The sequence below is a fragment of the Carex rostrata genome, chromosome 12 (assembly GCF_964058835.1).
Source record: "Carex rostrata chromosome 12, lpCarRost1.2, whole genome shotgun sequence".
NCBI classification, from domain to species: domain Eukaryota; kingdom Viridiplantae; phylum Streptophyta; class Magnoliopsida; order Poales; family Cyperaceae; genus Carex; species Carex rostrata.
The window spans coordinates 1734952-1751267 of record NC_135929.1 but is presented as its reverse complement, the minus strand read 5'-3'; the positions used below and the strand labels follow the sequence as shown (position 1 = coordinate 1751267).

Genomic DNA, 16316 nt, shown 5'->3' with positions numbered 1-16316 from the left:
CGAACACTTAACAGGCGCACCTTAACATCAAACTTCTATCCTCTAATAATACCGCTATAATTTATTTTTCTTTTTCGCTATTATACAAGCATAGGCATGTTTCATTCTTTCAAAATCCTGCACCACTTTCATGTGGCCTAGTATATTAGCAGAACACCACATCTAAGCCCTGGTTCCTTAATTCAAGCATTGCTGTCTTCAAAAATATCAAGCAGAGAAATCGTCTGCAAATAACCATATATTTATTAGTAAATGCATGATTGCAAAAAGTCAATTAATGGTGACTAGGTGAATTGACATTTCAACACACTATGAAGTTTTGTAAAGCAAACTCTGAATGCTACTACCAGTCAAAAAGGAAAAAAAATGAACTTTGAATAGTACTTTGTCATTTTGCAAAAGATAAGATTAAACAATCAATTTCTGTATGTAGGCCAAGTTGGAAAATTTCATCAGACCATGTCTCAATAATTAGAAAAGTTCAATGGTTGTTATAATTAGAAATGTTCAATGGTTTGTTAAACTAAGAATATTGTAATATGTACCTCTGGAATGCTAAGTTCAAGTCTGAATTTTGGGCCATCGTAGTGATGGAGAATAGGTCGAAAGGCATCCTCTTCAAGGGGGTTGCAGATCTTTCTAGTAAGAACTTTCACCTAATGAAAATAAATTAATTTATCATATCAGCAATCAATCTTGGACCAAGTAAGCAGAGCAATTATGTCGGCAATTAGGATAGCTAGGAGAACAACTATTAGAAAATTATTAGAAAATTAGTTGGTGGTCGAGACATCCAAACCACATCAAACGAAATGAATTAATTGAAGTGAATGAAAGATTTTTGTGTTAGGTTCAGCAATCAGCCTAGCAAGGATAACAATTATTACAAAATTAGTTGGTGGTTGGCCCATCCCAATCCACATCAAACCAAAATTAATTAATTAAATAAAAGCAAAAGGTTTTAATGTTAGACTTGTGTGGTTTTTGAAAGGTATCGCTTTACATCTACTCCAATAACCTACTCCAATAACCGCGCCTATGAGGCAAATTATTAATGAAATTATGAACTTGGAGGTGGTTGGATACGCTCATCAGACTTACTAGTGCTTTGTAAAGCAAATAGCTTCCCATAGCACATATTTCAGTTTGCGCAAGGAATTAGGTCCCAATTGGATCTGGACTATATACAGGCACATTTTACCATAATTATAGTATAGAATTAACTGATCCAGCCAACTCCAAACAAAAATGAATAAATCTAGCTTTTCAACCAGAAAAGGAGTTTCTTAATGGTTCTTGTTGGAAAGTTATTACCAAGAAAAATAAGAAGTCCCACCAAAAACCTAGAAGGGACAAATTAACGGGTCGTTTACTTTATTAATTATTTTTTAGGAAAAAGAGAAGGGAAAGGGAAAAAAAACCTGAGCAGGGAAGCGAGACTCGCCGGGGCACTTCTTATCCTCCCAAGCAGCTCTATCAATGTTTGTTCCTCCAAAGCTAGCAGCCTGTAACAACCAGTACATACAATCAATACAATTTATATAGCACAAGAGTTTTCACTGATTAATGTTTTTTTTTTATTTTCGAGTACTACTGTGGAAGAAACGATACAATTTGAATTGGAAGAAATTATAAAGAGAAAGGACCTCAAAAATGCCATGGAGTTGGTGCGTGGAGTAGTTGTAGAGGAAAAGGGGAAGCCCCGGCCTTATGGCTCTTACTGAATCCCTATATCTCGATGGCAATCCTGTTAATTTTTCAAAATTTGTTAAACTATGCAACAATTTATGCTTAATACAATAATATGATTTTTAATTTCGCTTCAGGAAATTTTACCTAAACACCAATACCACATTTTTGTGATAAGGAAATCATTAATTACTCAATTTTGGCTTGAAGTTTATACAATACTCCAAATCGGAGTTATCATACCCATATGTCTTTGTTTCTATCTTTTAAACTCTAGAAATAATAATCTAATTGAGATAAACCGTTCACATGCAGGCAAAATCTTTTAGTGACATAGTTTTTTTCTTTGATTTCTTTCCTGATGACTAAAATATAATTAAAATTAATAAAATTAAAAAGGCATTTAGACATACCAAAGAGCTGCCTCCTGAGATTCTCCTCCATGGTATCATTATTGCACACAAAAATGTAACCCCCAATTGCCTCATCTCTCGGCAGTGCTTCTGACGCAGGCAGAGTCTTAAACCTCTTATCCACTGCACTGTTGTTATTCCCGTTGTTGTAATTGTTATTGTTCCCATTCTTTTTCTTCCCATTCCCTTCGTTATTGCTATGATTCTTCTTTGAGTTTGCAAACCCGTTGCCGATCGGCTTCGTCACAGCCTTGTTGAAATAACTCTTAATCTCCCCATTGAAGTTGTTGTTGTTATAATTAAAATCGTTGCTGATGTTGTTGTTGTTGTTGTAGTTGTTGTTGTTATTTTTGTTAGCTATTCCAGTGCTGTTTTTAGAATAACCAGTTTCAATAGTATTAAGTGTATTATACCGATTCAGGTTGTTACTGTTGCCAAAGGCGAGCTTCTGGGGCAAGAAACTGGACTTCCAATCAGGATTCACCACATCAACATTCCGGCGATCTTCTAAGGCCGGCTTGGAGGAGTAGGTGTGGTCGCCGTCGCTCCATATGCTGTCGCCGAGAGAGAGACCGGAGAAGTTGTCGGTTTGGAGCCTGAGCTGATCGCTGAATTGCCAGAACGACGATTGCTCTGATCTCATGTTCAAATCGTTAATTAGCCCCTCCATGTTTACTAAATTCGATTAACAATTTTTTCACTAGAACTGAATTTGGTAGAGGGGTGTGAATTTGGGAGTGTTGGAAATGAGAGAGGGAAAGGAGGGGAGGAGGTCGTTTTATTAGGTGAAGCTGAGAGAAATTTCCAGGAAAGAGAGAGAGAGAGAGGGAAAGCGCGTGCAAAGGGCCAAAAATGTCAAGCGACTGGAAAGAGACAGCGTTTCTAGAATTGATAATTAAATGTTTTTCTAGAGGTGCATTAAGGAGATTACTTCGTCGGGAGGGAAGTGGAGACTGGTACAAGCGTTACTGAGCTAGATCTTCTCAAAATTCTGTGGCGATGTCTGTCTAAGAATATGTGTAGTAACATTAAAGACAGTAATTTATGGTTTGGGTTTCCGAGATTTGACCCGCTATTTAGTTGAATGCACCAACTGAGATTATGGTTGGGAACTGAAGTGGCCCGACCAATCAGGCAATGCCACGTGAATCTGACCAAGCAAATGAATCTATTCTTTTTCCAGGACGTGTTCACGTGAATACCTCGTTTCAGTCTGTGCAGATGCAGTGTACTAAAAATAAATAAAGTACTGATTGAGTTTTCTCGTTGAAGATATTTATTTTCATGAAAATATCTAAATCTCGGAAGTAAGAACTGTAAATGAGCCGAGTTTGAGCGAGTTATCTCCAATTCGAATTCGGCTCATTTAATAAACGAGTGAGCTAACTCGAGTTAAGATGATAATAACGAGTTGTAGAGCCAATTTGAACTCAACTCGTTATCAACTCGAGTTGGCTCACAACTCATTTGTAACTCGTTTAACCAGTGATATACAATACAAGTTCAAACATATTTTACACAAATCTCAAAGCACAAATAACAGTCTAGATATTTGAATTTAATTATTTTTGAGATTTATTGTGACTAATACTATGTAACTTTATGTAACCCGAATTATAAATGAGCTAGTTGGAGCCAACTCAAACTCAGCTCATTTATTAAACGAGTTGACCAATTCGAGTTGTAAATGAGCAGAGTTAAACGAGCTGTAGTTGAGCGAGTTACAATTTCGATTTTTTTTTTGCCCAGCCCTCCTCGCAACCATGAATATTATTTATTTTCATGAAACTTTATTTTTATTTTTATATAGTTAATGAATGAATGGCATTAAATTCTGAGTTAGACCGTGACACTGCAGGGATTAAAGAGACGCACCTTGACTTGGTCGCTACGTAATGGTCTAGACTAGGACAAGTGGACAACTGGAAAGGAGCACTTAACAGATGGTCATCTAATAGTCGTACACGTGTCTTTGATGACAAATAACAGGAAAGTGGAAAACAGGTGTGGTGGGTGACTGGGTGGTGGGCCCGCTTTTCTAGACGATAACGACTATTTATCTACACAGGGGCTGAAGGGCCCGTGTCTTTATTTCGTATTTTACCGGAGGTTAGATCGGGACCGTCGGTTTTTGTACTTGCTTGTCTTTATTTTATCTGTTAGTTGGGTTTCATGATCAAATGTGTGGCCCACTGAAAACGTGTCGACTCATGGGATCGCATGCTTCCTGCCCGGTTCAGACCGGACCGGGACAGGTGCCCGGCTGGGTCCACTAATTGACTCGGAAATAAAAGGATGATAGCGTTGTTTAATTTGATCAGTTTATTCCGTGTCGACATTGAAAGGTTCGAATTATCTCCGTTTTTGTCTACAAGAAAAGATGATTTTACTATTTCTGGTATGTTGAGCAAATAAGCATGCGTTGAAATGAGAAAAAAAAACTGAAAGAAATAAGATAATGGCATTGTAGGAAGTATGACACAAAAATCTTATCATTTATGTAATGACACTTGCATCTAAATTTTTTATTAAATTAAATTCTAGAAATTTTCAATGTAATTTTTTATTAAATTAAATTCTGATAATAAAATTAAAGGACCGGGGCTATGTTGAAAAGTCTGATTCTGGGCAAATTAAACTGGATAGTAAGAAAAACAGTAATTTTTGATTAAAAAGACCTATTTTCATTGAAAAAAAAAAGTTAACTTCTACCACTGTTTTCAGTTGACTACTGCACCTTATTAAAAAACAAACCCATCTAAACTCGTAATGCTCATGGAGCAAATACTTGAACTCAAGAATTGCAGCATGCAAGCTGCAACACCCCACAAAGATGCATACCATAAAAGCAAAATCAACACATTGTTCAAAAAACACAACCATAACAGCATAAAACAACTCAAAACAACCTTATATCTAAGCTTCACAATGAGGCTAAGGCACAAACAAACACAAAATTTGGCTGAAAAGCCCAGGACCTTCTCTTGCTTCATTCTTCATAAATCACTATTTGCATCCCTTCATCTTCAGCTCCTTGAGTCGCATCAGCTTCATCATCTGGACACCAACTCGCAAGGGGCTGCACATTCAGATCCTCTGGAAGCCACAGTGCAGTTGCTTCTGAGATTTGGGATTTCACCTTACTTGACCAATAGTGGACAAGAGAAATAATAAGCAAAACAACTTGTCTAACTGTTTTTTTATTCCCTTGAGCAAAACAAAGTTCATTTCGATATTTCCACATAGTCTAACAAAATGCACTTATAACTATTAAGAAAGCTGTTTTGTATTTTTTGGGGAGTTGATTGGCATATTTAATGACATCTGAAAATCTATTCCAAACAATACTAATGTTTTGGCAAGACCCTAAGTAGAACTAGATTTGTTTGGTAAACTGACATGACACAAATAAGTGGTCAACATATTCTGGTTGTTGGCAAAACTGACATCTATCTGTTCCTACCCATCCTTTCTTTTTGAGGTTTTCGGTTGTCAAAATTTTGTTTTTGTGGGTAAGCCACATGAAGATCCTAATTTTAATTGGAATGAGGATTTGCCACCATCACATTGCATTTTTGGGGGTTACTCCTCTAAAATTCAAAATCTTATATAGGGATCGAACATAAAAGTTCACATTTGTCTCCCATCTCCAACTAAGCTTATCCTGTAAATGAGTATAAGAAAAATGACTAAGAATATCTAGTATGGCTAGCGATTCGGCATATTGAACCTCATCGAAAGATCTACGAAATTGAAGGGCTTCCCCTTGAGAGTTAATGACAGATTGCAAGGAGATGTTTGGGTTAAAGCATATATTAAATAGAAAAGAGAACCTAGAGGCCATAGGGCAGTTTTGGTACCAAATATCAGTCCAGAACAGAATATTTGAGTTGACTCCCGGTTCGTATGCTAAGATATTGTTCCAAAATTCAGATTTAAGTGTAGATGGGGTGTTATATTTGAACTGAATCAGATCCTTCCAGGGGCTGACATATGAAGGGTCTCGATATTTTCACCACCATTTCAAGAGAAGAGCGAGATTCATTTGTTTAAGATCTAAAATCTCTAGTCCCCCATACTCTTTGGCAAAACATGCTCGTTGCCAGTTGACTAGTGTACATTTCCTTTTCCCTGTACTACTACCTTGCCATAAGAATCTATGATGAATTTGATCAATTTTGTTTATCACACCATCAGGAATTTTGTATATAGATAAGAAATAAAGTGGAACTGAAGATAATACAGAATTAATTAGAATTAAACGCCTTCCTATTGATAACAGGTTACCCTTCCAATTCTGTAATTTCTTTTCTATTTTATCAATAAGAAAAGTCCATTCAATCGAAGACATTTTGTGGGTATGTAAAGGTAATCCTAAGTACTACATTGGAAAAGATGCAAGTGTACATCTAAAATGGGAAGCATAGGTAGAGACATCAGATATATTGATAGGAAACATAGAAGTCTTGGAATAATTGACTTTGATGCTTGAAATTGCTTCAAAAGCTACGAGAGCCCACCAAGCATTTTCTATGTTAGCTTCATCAGCTTTAAGAAAAATGATAGTATCGTCCGCATAATGACAGTTGGTATGTGCATGATTAGCTAAATGTTCGCACAGAATATATGCTACAAAGTTTCAGTATAGCAAGCTATACCTTTTAAACCTTTGTTATACTCTGTCAAATCAGATAGCAAGTGCACTATCCTATCGATGAGTATGCTCAGGTATCGATCCACAGGGACGGAAGAAAATGACCGGACTTATCCTAAAATTACTTGAGATTCTAGAAGTGAGAGAAATTGGTTTGATTTAATTCTAATAATTCTACTGATTTATGACAAGTTTAAAAAGCAATAAAAGAGAATTAGAGTTGTTTTCAATTGATAGAAAGGCGTTTCTAGGGTTCATATTTCATTTCTGTTCAGCCCCGAGGCATACGGCCCGTAGGGGACCCCGAGTTAATGCTGCAGCTACTGTTTTCTGTGTTGATACTAATGTTTAGGGTTTCTATCGACCAGATCTAGATACCTAACCTCAACTTTCGCATTTTGGCCTAGTACCCGATTACCGGACTCAAATACTTCCCTCTTAGATGCGTTAAACCTCAACTTTCGCATTTTGGCATAATTTATCTAAGTTACTTGTTGGTTTACTAAAAGTATCCAAGGACTTTCGCCTCAAGGAAAGTTTCACCTTTCGGGTACTCCTTGGTTTCACCCTACTTCATATACTTTATTCGGTTGGATTAAATGTCATAGACTTGGCTCCTAACACTTAGATGTGCGCATTCATCTAACGGGATGACTAATCAATTCAAGCAAGCACAAATAAAGCAATCAAAATACTACTCAACAAGATAAAAACAAAGCATTCAACACAAAATCCAAGTAGCATGCAAGCAAAACCAAACTAGAAACTACATCTTAACCCTAGAAACAAAGTAAATTAGCTACTCATGTTCACAAGATAACACAAATAACAGAAAATAAAAGAGTTCATGACCAAACAGTGGAGAAATCCGAAGATCCGTTGCAAACTCGCGTTTTTCACTTCTCTTCCTCTTCTTCTCCTCTTGTCTTTTGCCCCAAGAAAGGTTGTCCAAGTTCCAGTGGTGAATCTCCCTTTTTGGTGAGGAAATATCTCATTTAATGCCCCAGATCGCACCCCCAGAGGCTTCCTTTTTGGCCTTCTTAAATTATGCTCATTTCAGATTCCAGCTGGATTTTTCGAATTAGCGCCCTACGGGCCGTAGGGGACCTCGTACGGGCCGTATGCCTGTGCTTTGTCTTGGAGACTTTGTGCCTCTTTTGTGGAACCTTATGTGCAGTTGGGCAGATCCTGTACGGGCCGTACAAAATGTCATACGGGCCGTATGAAAAGTAGTCAGATCCAGTTTTTCGCCCTTTTTCCTGCAAAATACCAAACAAAGCATAGCAGTACCACATTTCATCGAAATATAAGTAAAAAGTCCACATTTATAGGCTTTAAAGCACAGGTTTCAGTGTAAATCAGGGCTGTAATTTAGATATAATATGGAGATATCACTAAACTGGAGGTCCTAATCCTATAATAGTATCTGTATTTCGCCCTTTCATGAATATTTTACTTAGAGTGTCAGCTGCAAGTATGTAAAGGTAGGGAGACAAGGGATCACCCTATCTAACCCCCATCTTGCAAAAGAAATAGTTAGTAAGGTCGCCATTGATATTTATACACGATTGGGAACTAATTAGCCATTCTTTAATCCATTGTATCCATTTTTCCCCAAAACCTCTACTATGTAATGTATCCAACAAATATGTCCAATTAATCTTGTCGTAAGCTTTCTCAAAATTCACTTTGACAATCACTCATTTTTCCTTACTAACCTGACAAGAATGTATGAGTTCTTGACTAAGTACGACATTATCTAGAATATATCTCCCTTTGATAAAAGCGGCTTGACCACTATCAATGATCCTATTCATGATTGATTCTAAACGAAAAGTCAATATCTTAGATATAATTTTGAAATTACAGTTTACCAAGCTAATCGGTCTGAATTTAGTGATTAATTTGGTATCTTTCTCTTTGGGGATAAGGCAAATGATTGATCTATTCAGACTAGTTAGCTTGGTGGAATGATTATAAAAGTGTGAACATAATCGACAAAAGTCACCACTGATCAAATCCCAAAAAACTTGATAAAATTTGAAAGTGAAACCATCGGGGCCCGGAGCGCCATTTGGCTCACAAGCAAAAATAGCATGTCTAATTTCTTCATCAGTAAATGGCAGTTCTAACGTTTGTTTTTCAAAATTTGTAAGTTTGTCACTTGGGTCCCAAAAATCTGGTTCTAAGGAAGCACAAATATGTCCAGGTTGACCTAACAAGTCCTTATAGAATTTTTGTATGTGCTGTGAAATTTCAGATTTGGTAGTAGTGGTAGTGCCATCTATGTCGAGAGCTCGAATCTTATTTTTCTTAGATCGGTGTGTGGCTATTGTGTGGAAAAACTTAATATTATTGTCCCCTTCCTCTAGCCATTTCTGTTTAGCTCCATCGTGCCAATGTTTTTCTTCTTCTAAATATATATTGTCTAAAGAACATTTGGTAAAAATTCATTCTTCATTTTCTTCTTCTGTAAGATCTCTGTTTTCTAAAATCCTTTCTAGATCCTTTAATTTTGATAATAGAGCTCCTTTTTCTCTCTTTTTCCTATAGAAATTTTTGGTCCAACCCCAAATTTTTTGTCGAAGGAATTTCAATTTGGCATTCCAACTTTTGGCTATATCAGTATTATCTAAAGGAAATTCTTGCCACCATTTATTGATTAAATGGATAACATCGGGCTGGTCTAGCCAAAGGGGATCAAAACGAAATAATTTTGTGGGGGAGTCAAATTTTGAAGAAATCTGAAGGATAAGCGGACAATGGTCAGAACCATATTTTCCTAAATCAAGAATAGAGCTAGCTGGGTAGATATTTTCCCAAGATAAACTAGTAAAGAATCGATCTAGTAAAGCGAATCTATTCCCATTATTCCACGTATATTTTCTACCATTCAATTTCTACTCTATTAATTGATGATTGCTTAAGAAAAATAGTAATTAGTACCTTGTTACGGTGAAGGTCGAAAATATATCTCTAATAGCTTCAGCTATTACAAAAGCCACAATTAATTTCTATACTGTGTAAATTATCATATAAATTTTAAAAAATGAAAACATTCTCGAATATATTAATTTACTCTCCAAGTAATTTTTTTTTACCAAAATTGGCGACTCGTCCGCCGCAATAGAAATTGATATATGATTGCACTGTAAAATTTTGAATTTGAAAGAGGAATATACAATTGATTTTGTACTGAATTAAAAACAAAAATTCCAGTTAATTAATAACTACAAACATTGATTAAAATTTAGTGAGAGATGTGGTGGCTCAATATCAAACATTGGATTGATAGTGAACAATGATATCCGTCCTCTTCCAGTTTGGAATTTGGAGAAGTTTCAGCTTATATATAATCAGGCTTTAGACCATTAATATCCCTCTTCTTGGACTTTTTTTAGTTTTAAAAATAATAAATATTTTAACATGGATTGATAGTTGTGTAACTTGTGTTCTCCACAAACTTCTAAACTTCTCTTAGAGTTCGGAGCTTCAAAATTTAGATTTTAAATTTTGGTAATTTTTTCAGTCAATCTGAACTTGTTAAATAAAACTTGAATATCCCTCTTCTTGGACTTTTTTTAGTTTTAAAAATAATAAATATTTTAACATGGATTGATAGTTGTGTTCTCCACAAACTTCTAAACTTCTCTTAGAGTTCGGAGCTTCAAAATTTAGATTTTAAATTTTGGTAATTTTTTCAGTCACTCTGAAGTCTGAACTTGTTAAATAAAGCTTGAATATGAAAACAAATAAATTTATATATATGTGCGGACAGATCGATAGCTAAAATTCCACACGTTTGAATATTATCTGTTGAAACATCAATACACGTTAAATTTAAATAAAAAAAAAGAACAAGTTTCAAATCATTTTCGTGAACTATGCATGATTCAAAACGAATACTTGTCTATTCAAAAGGATTAAAAAGTTTGAATTTATTTAATACTTATCCTTATGCTTGAGAAATGCACCATATTAGACTGACTATTAATCATGCCAAATTTCAAATTATTTGTAATGATTGTCAATTTATTAAGTACACTACTACATTAAATGATATTCTGCCCTGTATTTAGTACAACGATAAATGTGGTGGGTCAAAACCATACATTGCACTTATAAAATGGAAAGCTACACGCATTACTACAAAAGATGCGAAACAGACAAAATGAATCGAGGAGGAAGGGAGGATGAACAGACAGAGCAAGCTGCTCTACGTGGCCTTATCCTATCCTTTCAATTCATCGAGCGGATGAGGTTTCTTCCTGTTCCGGGGCTAGCTCCACTGCTATTCGAATTCGGATCTCTGAAGTAACTGAAAAATGAAAATTTAAGTCAAAATATGGGGCAAGACTACGGTGCTATGGGTTGCATAGAGAGTTACGGTGCTACGGCTCAATATTTGAGTTTTCAAAATTCTAACGGTGGATCTGAATTGTTTATTTTGTTATCCATATTAATATGTGTTTGAAGATCAAATTTTACATTTTTTGAATTTTTTTTTTAAAATAGGTTTGAAAATCAGTTGATCTAAAAATTATGCACCATTCAGATATTTGATTTTCTACCTATCTAAAAAAATAGTAAAAAATTTTCAAAAAATGTTTTGGTCTCCAAACACTTATTAATATGGAGAACAAGATAAACAGTTCAGATTGATCATTAGAATTTTGAAAACTCGAATATTGAGTCATAGCACCGTAGCCTTACCCCCATAATCTGGACCATTTGATCATAATCTGCATGATTACTAAAAAGCTCCTTGAATTTTACCTCCGGACCAGATTGGTCCGGATTTTAATTGAACGGTCTTGATCTAAACTCAAATTTTGGGTTGCTTTAGGAGATCCGGACCCCTGCTATTTCTCTTACGGTTGAGTTATGCAAATTTTGAAACTCAGCTTATGAGAGAATGGGACGAGTTGGAGAGAAATATGTAAGTTGCAACATCTTGGTCAAATGAGTTGTACATATCGATTAGGAAATGGATCTAGTGTGTGGTTTTTGGCTTGATACATGGCATGCTCAATGCTCGTTAGCCACTGCACACCCTCATGTTTTTGAATTATGTACTAATCAAACTATTTGCGTACAGGAGGTCCTTGACTCTAAAGGTGCCATGGCGAGGTTTCGAAGAACCCTCCATGGCATTCTCCTTTGTGAATAGCATGAAATTTTGTCACTTATATATTCATGCCCAATGACAGATACTCCAGATGTTCCTTTGTGAAAATGGGACCATAACCTCCAATTCACTACTTCTTCTTTATATTGTTTCCTTTCTTTTAGAGGAGTTCAAGTGCAATATGCCATTTTATGGTGACAAGTACCTGTTCCGCTTAAAGTGAGAGTGTTTATGTTTCTACTGTTTAAAAATAAAATTCTTACAAAATCTGTGTTGAAAAAAAAAGCAGTGGCAAAGTGATGTTATGTGTCATTTTTGCTCTCATATTGAGAGAGAAGAAACAACCTTACACCTTTTCTTTAAATGTCCTTAGCTTATATTTGGTTTTGGATGAGTAATTTTCAAAAAAAAATATTGTGAGTGGCAATCTTTAGAAGAGATACGATAGTTTGCCATGACTTTGCATCTCCAACAAAGACAAGATATGCTCATGGTAGTTAGTGCCATCTGCTAGAGCATATGGACCACTAGAAATTCAATTTGCTTTGATAATAAATGCATCCCCTCCATAAGACAAATGATTTTACTAATTTGCTCTTTGTTAGATTATTGGCTAGGTAAGAAAAAAAGACATGTGAGAAGTTTTACTCATCTTTGGATCCTTAAAGATTTGGATATGATGCCCATTCAGATAATCCCCCCTGCCTTTTGATGCTATTGAGATTGATGGTGGTACTAGTATGCAACTGGTACCAATGCTGCTTGCTAATTAGGGTTCAGCTTTTGCTCATTCATGATAGCTTGCTTTAAAAAACTGTTTTGTTCCTCTTGTTAGTTTGTTTGAACTGTTATGTTGTAATAACATGGAGTGTTCCCATACTTTCACTGTACTGGTACATTTTGTTTGTTGGCACAGCATCTGCTTTTTCTGTTTTGGCATAAGGTTCAGTGCTATTGTTGCTTTGGTTTTTTAGGGGTAGTTTTGTTTTTGTTTTTGTTTTTTTTTTTCCTTCTGTTTTTACTCAAAACTCTATGGCTTTTATTATAATGGACGGGCTTTTTGTCTATTTTTCCAAAAAGAATGGGACGAGTTGAGCAGAGTTTGATTTTAGCCGAGTCGATCGTATATAGAGTTGTATATAGAGTTTTTTTTTTATTGATTTAATGCGTTGAGTTACACATAGACCATAAGTAGAGAAAAAAATGTATCTTCCATTTCTAACAAGTTTTTATCTCTTACGGTGACTACAAAGAGAACAGTGATAGAGTCGGAAAATATTTCGTTTTTTTCTTATAACGAACTAAGCCAAAACGGGTTGAGTCGGATTAAGCTTGAATTCGTTAAAAACAAGTCAAACAAGTTAATTACTAGAGACGGATCTCAGTATATTAGAAAAGTGACTAAGTCACTTCTATAATTTTAATATTTTAGTTATATATATTAAAATTTAATTAATTTTCTTTTTTCAGAACTTATTATATAATCCAACCTCCCATAAATAATAATCAAATCTTTACATGTAATCTAGTAGTTAGGTGGTGTTTGGTTGTGAACTAAAGCTAAAGAGGCCTAAATTGTTTATTTCAACTTAGACCGGTCTAAATTATTTATGTTTGGTTGAGGTCTAAAGTTAAATCATGGCTTAAAGTATTCTATGTTTAGTTAGAATTGGTGGAGGACTAAAGTTTTGAAACTAAATTAGCTTATTATTTATAATAAGATACTATTTATATAATATTAATTAATATATTAATAATAACTATAATATATCATATTATTATTATAAAATTTATTTAATATATTAATAATATAACATAAGAATTATACATTTATACATTAATAATAATTATTAATAAAAAGATATTAATTATAATAATTATTTAATATATTAGCAATATAAGATATTAATTATATAATTATATACTAGTAATAATTTTTAATAATAATATATTAATTATATACAAATAAAATATTATTATAATCATTCAAGTTAAACCACGACGTAGAATAAAATTAAACCACCTGTGAGGTGGTTTAATTTAGGCCGGTCTAAAGATCGGCTTACGCCATCTTAATCCGGCTCAATTAATGTTTATTTGGTGGAATAGCGAAGCCTAAACTCCTTATTCCATCCTTTAGATCACAACCAAACATGATTGAATTCAAATTTCACTCATCATATTTATGTATTTTAATTTTCATCTCCCTATATCAAAAATTTCCAGTTCCGTCCCTGCTAATTACAATTATTTTCCGAACCAATCTCGGAAGCCACGGATATGAGTCTTTCTTTTCTTCTAATTCTAGCTGTACTGGTACTTTGGGCCCTTATTGTCCATTCTTATAATTCAATGTAGTCCTTTGATTAAAAAATAAAAATGAAATTAAACTGCTTGACTTTTTAGGCCCAAATAAGGCCCAATATAGGTTTCTTTCTCTTAAGAAACTGGACACAACTTTGCAAAGCAAACTCTGTTGAAACTTGAGAGTGGCAAAAGATACTTAATTAAAATCAAGTTTTTCGAAAAAAAAGAAAGAGACAAAAGGTACTTAAAATATGGTTGGATCAAACAAAAGACAAAACAAAACAAAACAAACAAGTTTATTAAAAGAAATCCACAAGATAATAATATAAAACGGTAATGCCAGGGTTTTGGATCTATAACGTGATTACTGACAACTCTAATAAACATTGACGAATTGATTTGCATTCTTATACAACTCCAGTTTTTAAAAGCACAAATGCAACACCTTTTTCATAAAAATCAACATAAAAAAGGTATCGACATTCACCAAAACTTACATTAAAAATGCAACCAAACTGCAAAATTAAAACAAGTTTAGATCAACCATATATTAAATTTTGTACAATTTGAGAAATATTTCGGGAGATCAACCCAAATGAAATTAAACTTTCCAAATATAAATGCATATGATAAATGACCATTTAATTTAGTTTATTATTTTTAGCAAATATTATTTTAAATCGAAACTTTCAATATAACATAGGTTAAGACATATAAAGAAATAAGAGAAAATATTGCCCCCCGCATGCTTCCATCCCCCGATATGTTACCAAGCAAGAAATAAGAGAAAATATCTACTTATCTAACAAAGGACGACGAAATTGAAAGCCATGAAATATATATTTATCAAATTTCATTCACATCAGAACCATGCCATCGATGATGATCGATGGATGTTGTTAATTAAATAGGGATTTAGTTAGGGACAATCTGGAGACCTAAAACCTTTCATCTTGTACCTACAAGCAAGACATATATAGCATTCTTAGCTTCTTAATCCGTGCAAACTTAATTTATTCAGCATTGTTAAGGAGAATCAAGATCTAAATTATTCTTTATTTACCAATATCCAAAGATTAGGAGTTGCAACCAATGCCATACTTACCTTCCTATTACATAAACTATTGGTACACTAATTTTATTTAAAAGCCAGAGAAGAGTGGATAAGTAGCTCCTGTGCAGGAGAAACCTTCAGTACGCGCTCAATTAGCAAGTTTGTGGGCCTGATTGTTGTCTTCTCTAGGAACGAACTGACACTGGTACGCCGGTTTGGACATCAGGATTTGTGAGATTTGTACCAGTTATTGGCGCTTTGCGAGCTATTCTTCATTTTTTCAAGCATGAAGGCACATTGGGTTTTGCTTCTACTGTTTCTTGTGATGTTCATGGGTAAGCAAATCCTCGCATCAACCTTTTATTTATTAACAGAGGATTGCTAACTATTGTTTGTGAAAAATCATCTAGTGTAGGGGCCCCTTTTTTTTTTTTTTTTTTCTGTTTTAAGTGTATGTTTCGAACTTCGAATGTATAAAATTTATCATTTTTCATGCATCCAAAATTGTGCCAGTATACTAGACAAGACCTGAAAGATTTGTCTTGGAGAAGCGAAATCTTTACCCTTATTTATATTGTTTTTTTTTAAGCGATGCTAAGAAAATGTTAGAAAATGTTTAGAACCTTTTTTTCTTGATAAGTACTGAATTATACTTTAAGCTTCTTGGCAGGTAGTTCTGTTACCAAATCTGCTAACATAGAAAAACAAAATACCATGAAGATTTGCAAGACATACATCAGATATCCAGGATGCCAGAATAAGAATTGCGAAAGTATCTGTGGTGGAATACATGAAGGAGCTCTTGGACTTTGTGAAAGCTTTGTCACCTGTGCTTGTTCTTACCCATGCTAAGTTCTTTAGAATGCTCCTCTGTTACCAGTAAGTGTACCAGAATTGTTGAGGCATTGTTCAAATCCATCAGAGTGTAATGGAACAAATTTGCTTAACTGATCAGAAACAGTCAAGTAGTTTCACTGTTGAAGAATAGCAGGAATTAATGGTTTGTTAGTGCGTTTCATTTAGTGCTGATTTTTTTTTGTGAAGTAAATGAATAATTTGTTATTACACTTG

At 34.5% G+C, this 16316-nt stretch overlaps 1 protein-coding gene across 1 annotated transcript; it reads right to left on the bottom strand.

Moving 5' to 3' along the window:
- Positions 1-21: 21 nt before the first annotated feature.
- Positions 22-2976, bottom strand: LOC144562609 (DCD domain-containing protein NRP-B-like). Its single transcript, XM_078311812.1, has 5 exons — positions 2103-2976; positions 1647-1747; positions 1422-1505; positions 546-656; positions 22-224 (listed from the first exon to the last, which is right to left on the bottom strand). The coding sequence occupies exons 1-5, from the start codon at positions 2770-2772 to the stop codon at positions 183-185; spliced, it is 1008 nt and encodes a 335-aa protein (XP_078167938.1). The 5' UTR covers positions 2773-2976; the 3' UTR covers positions 22-182.
- Between the last annotated feature and the right edge of the window lie 13340 nt (positions 2977-16316).

What these genes read in the sequence shown, in the direction of transcription:
- LOC144562609 (XM_078311812.1), bottom strand. Translation starts at nt 2,772, where the DNA reads ATGGAGGGGCTAATTAACGATTTGAACATGAGATCAGAGCAATCGTCG. An exon ending in TCTCAGGAGGCAGCTCTTTG is followed by an intron (nt 1,748 to 2,102) that starts GTATGTCTAAAT and finishes AAAAATTAACAG; the next exon opens with GATTGCCATCGAGATATAGG. An exon ending in AACTCCATGGCATTTTTGAG is followed by an intron (nt 1,506 to 1,646) that starts GTCCTTTCTCTT and finishes TGGTTGTTACAG; the next exon opens with GCTGCTAGCTTTGGAGGAAC.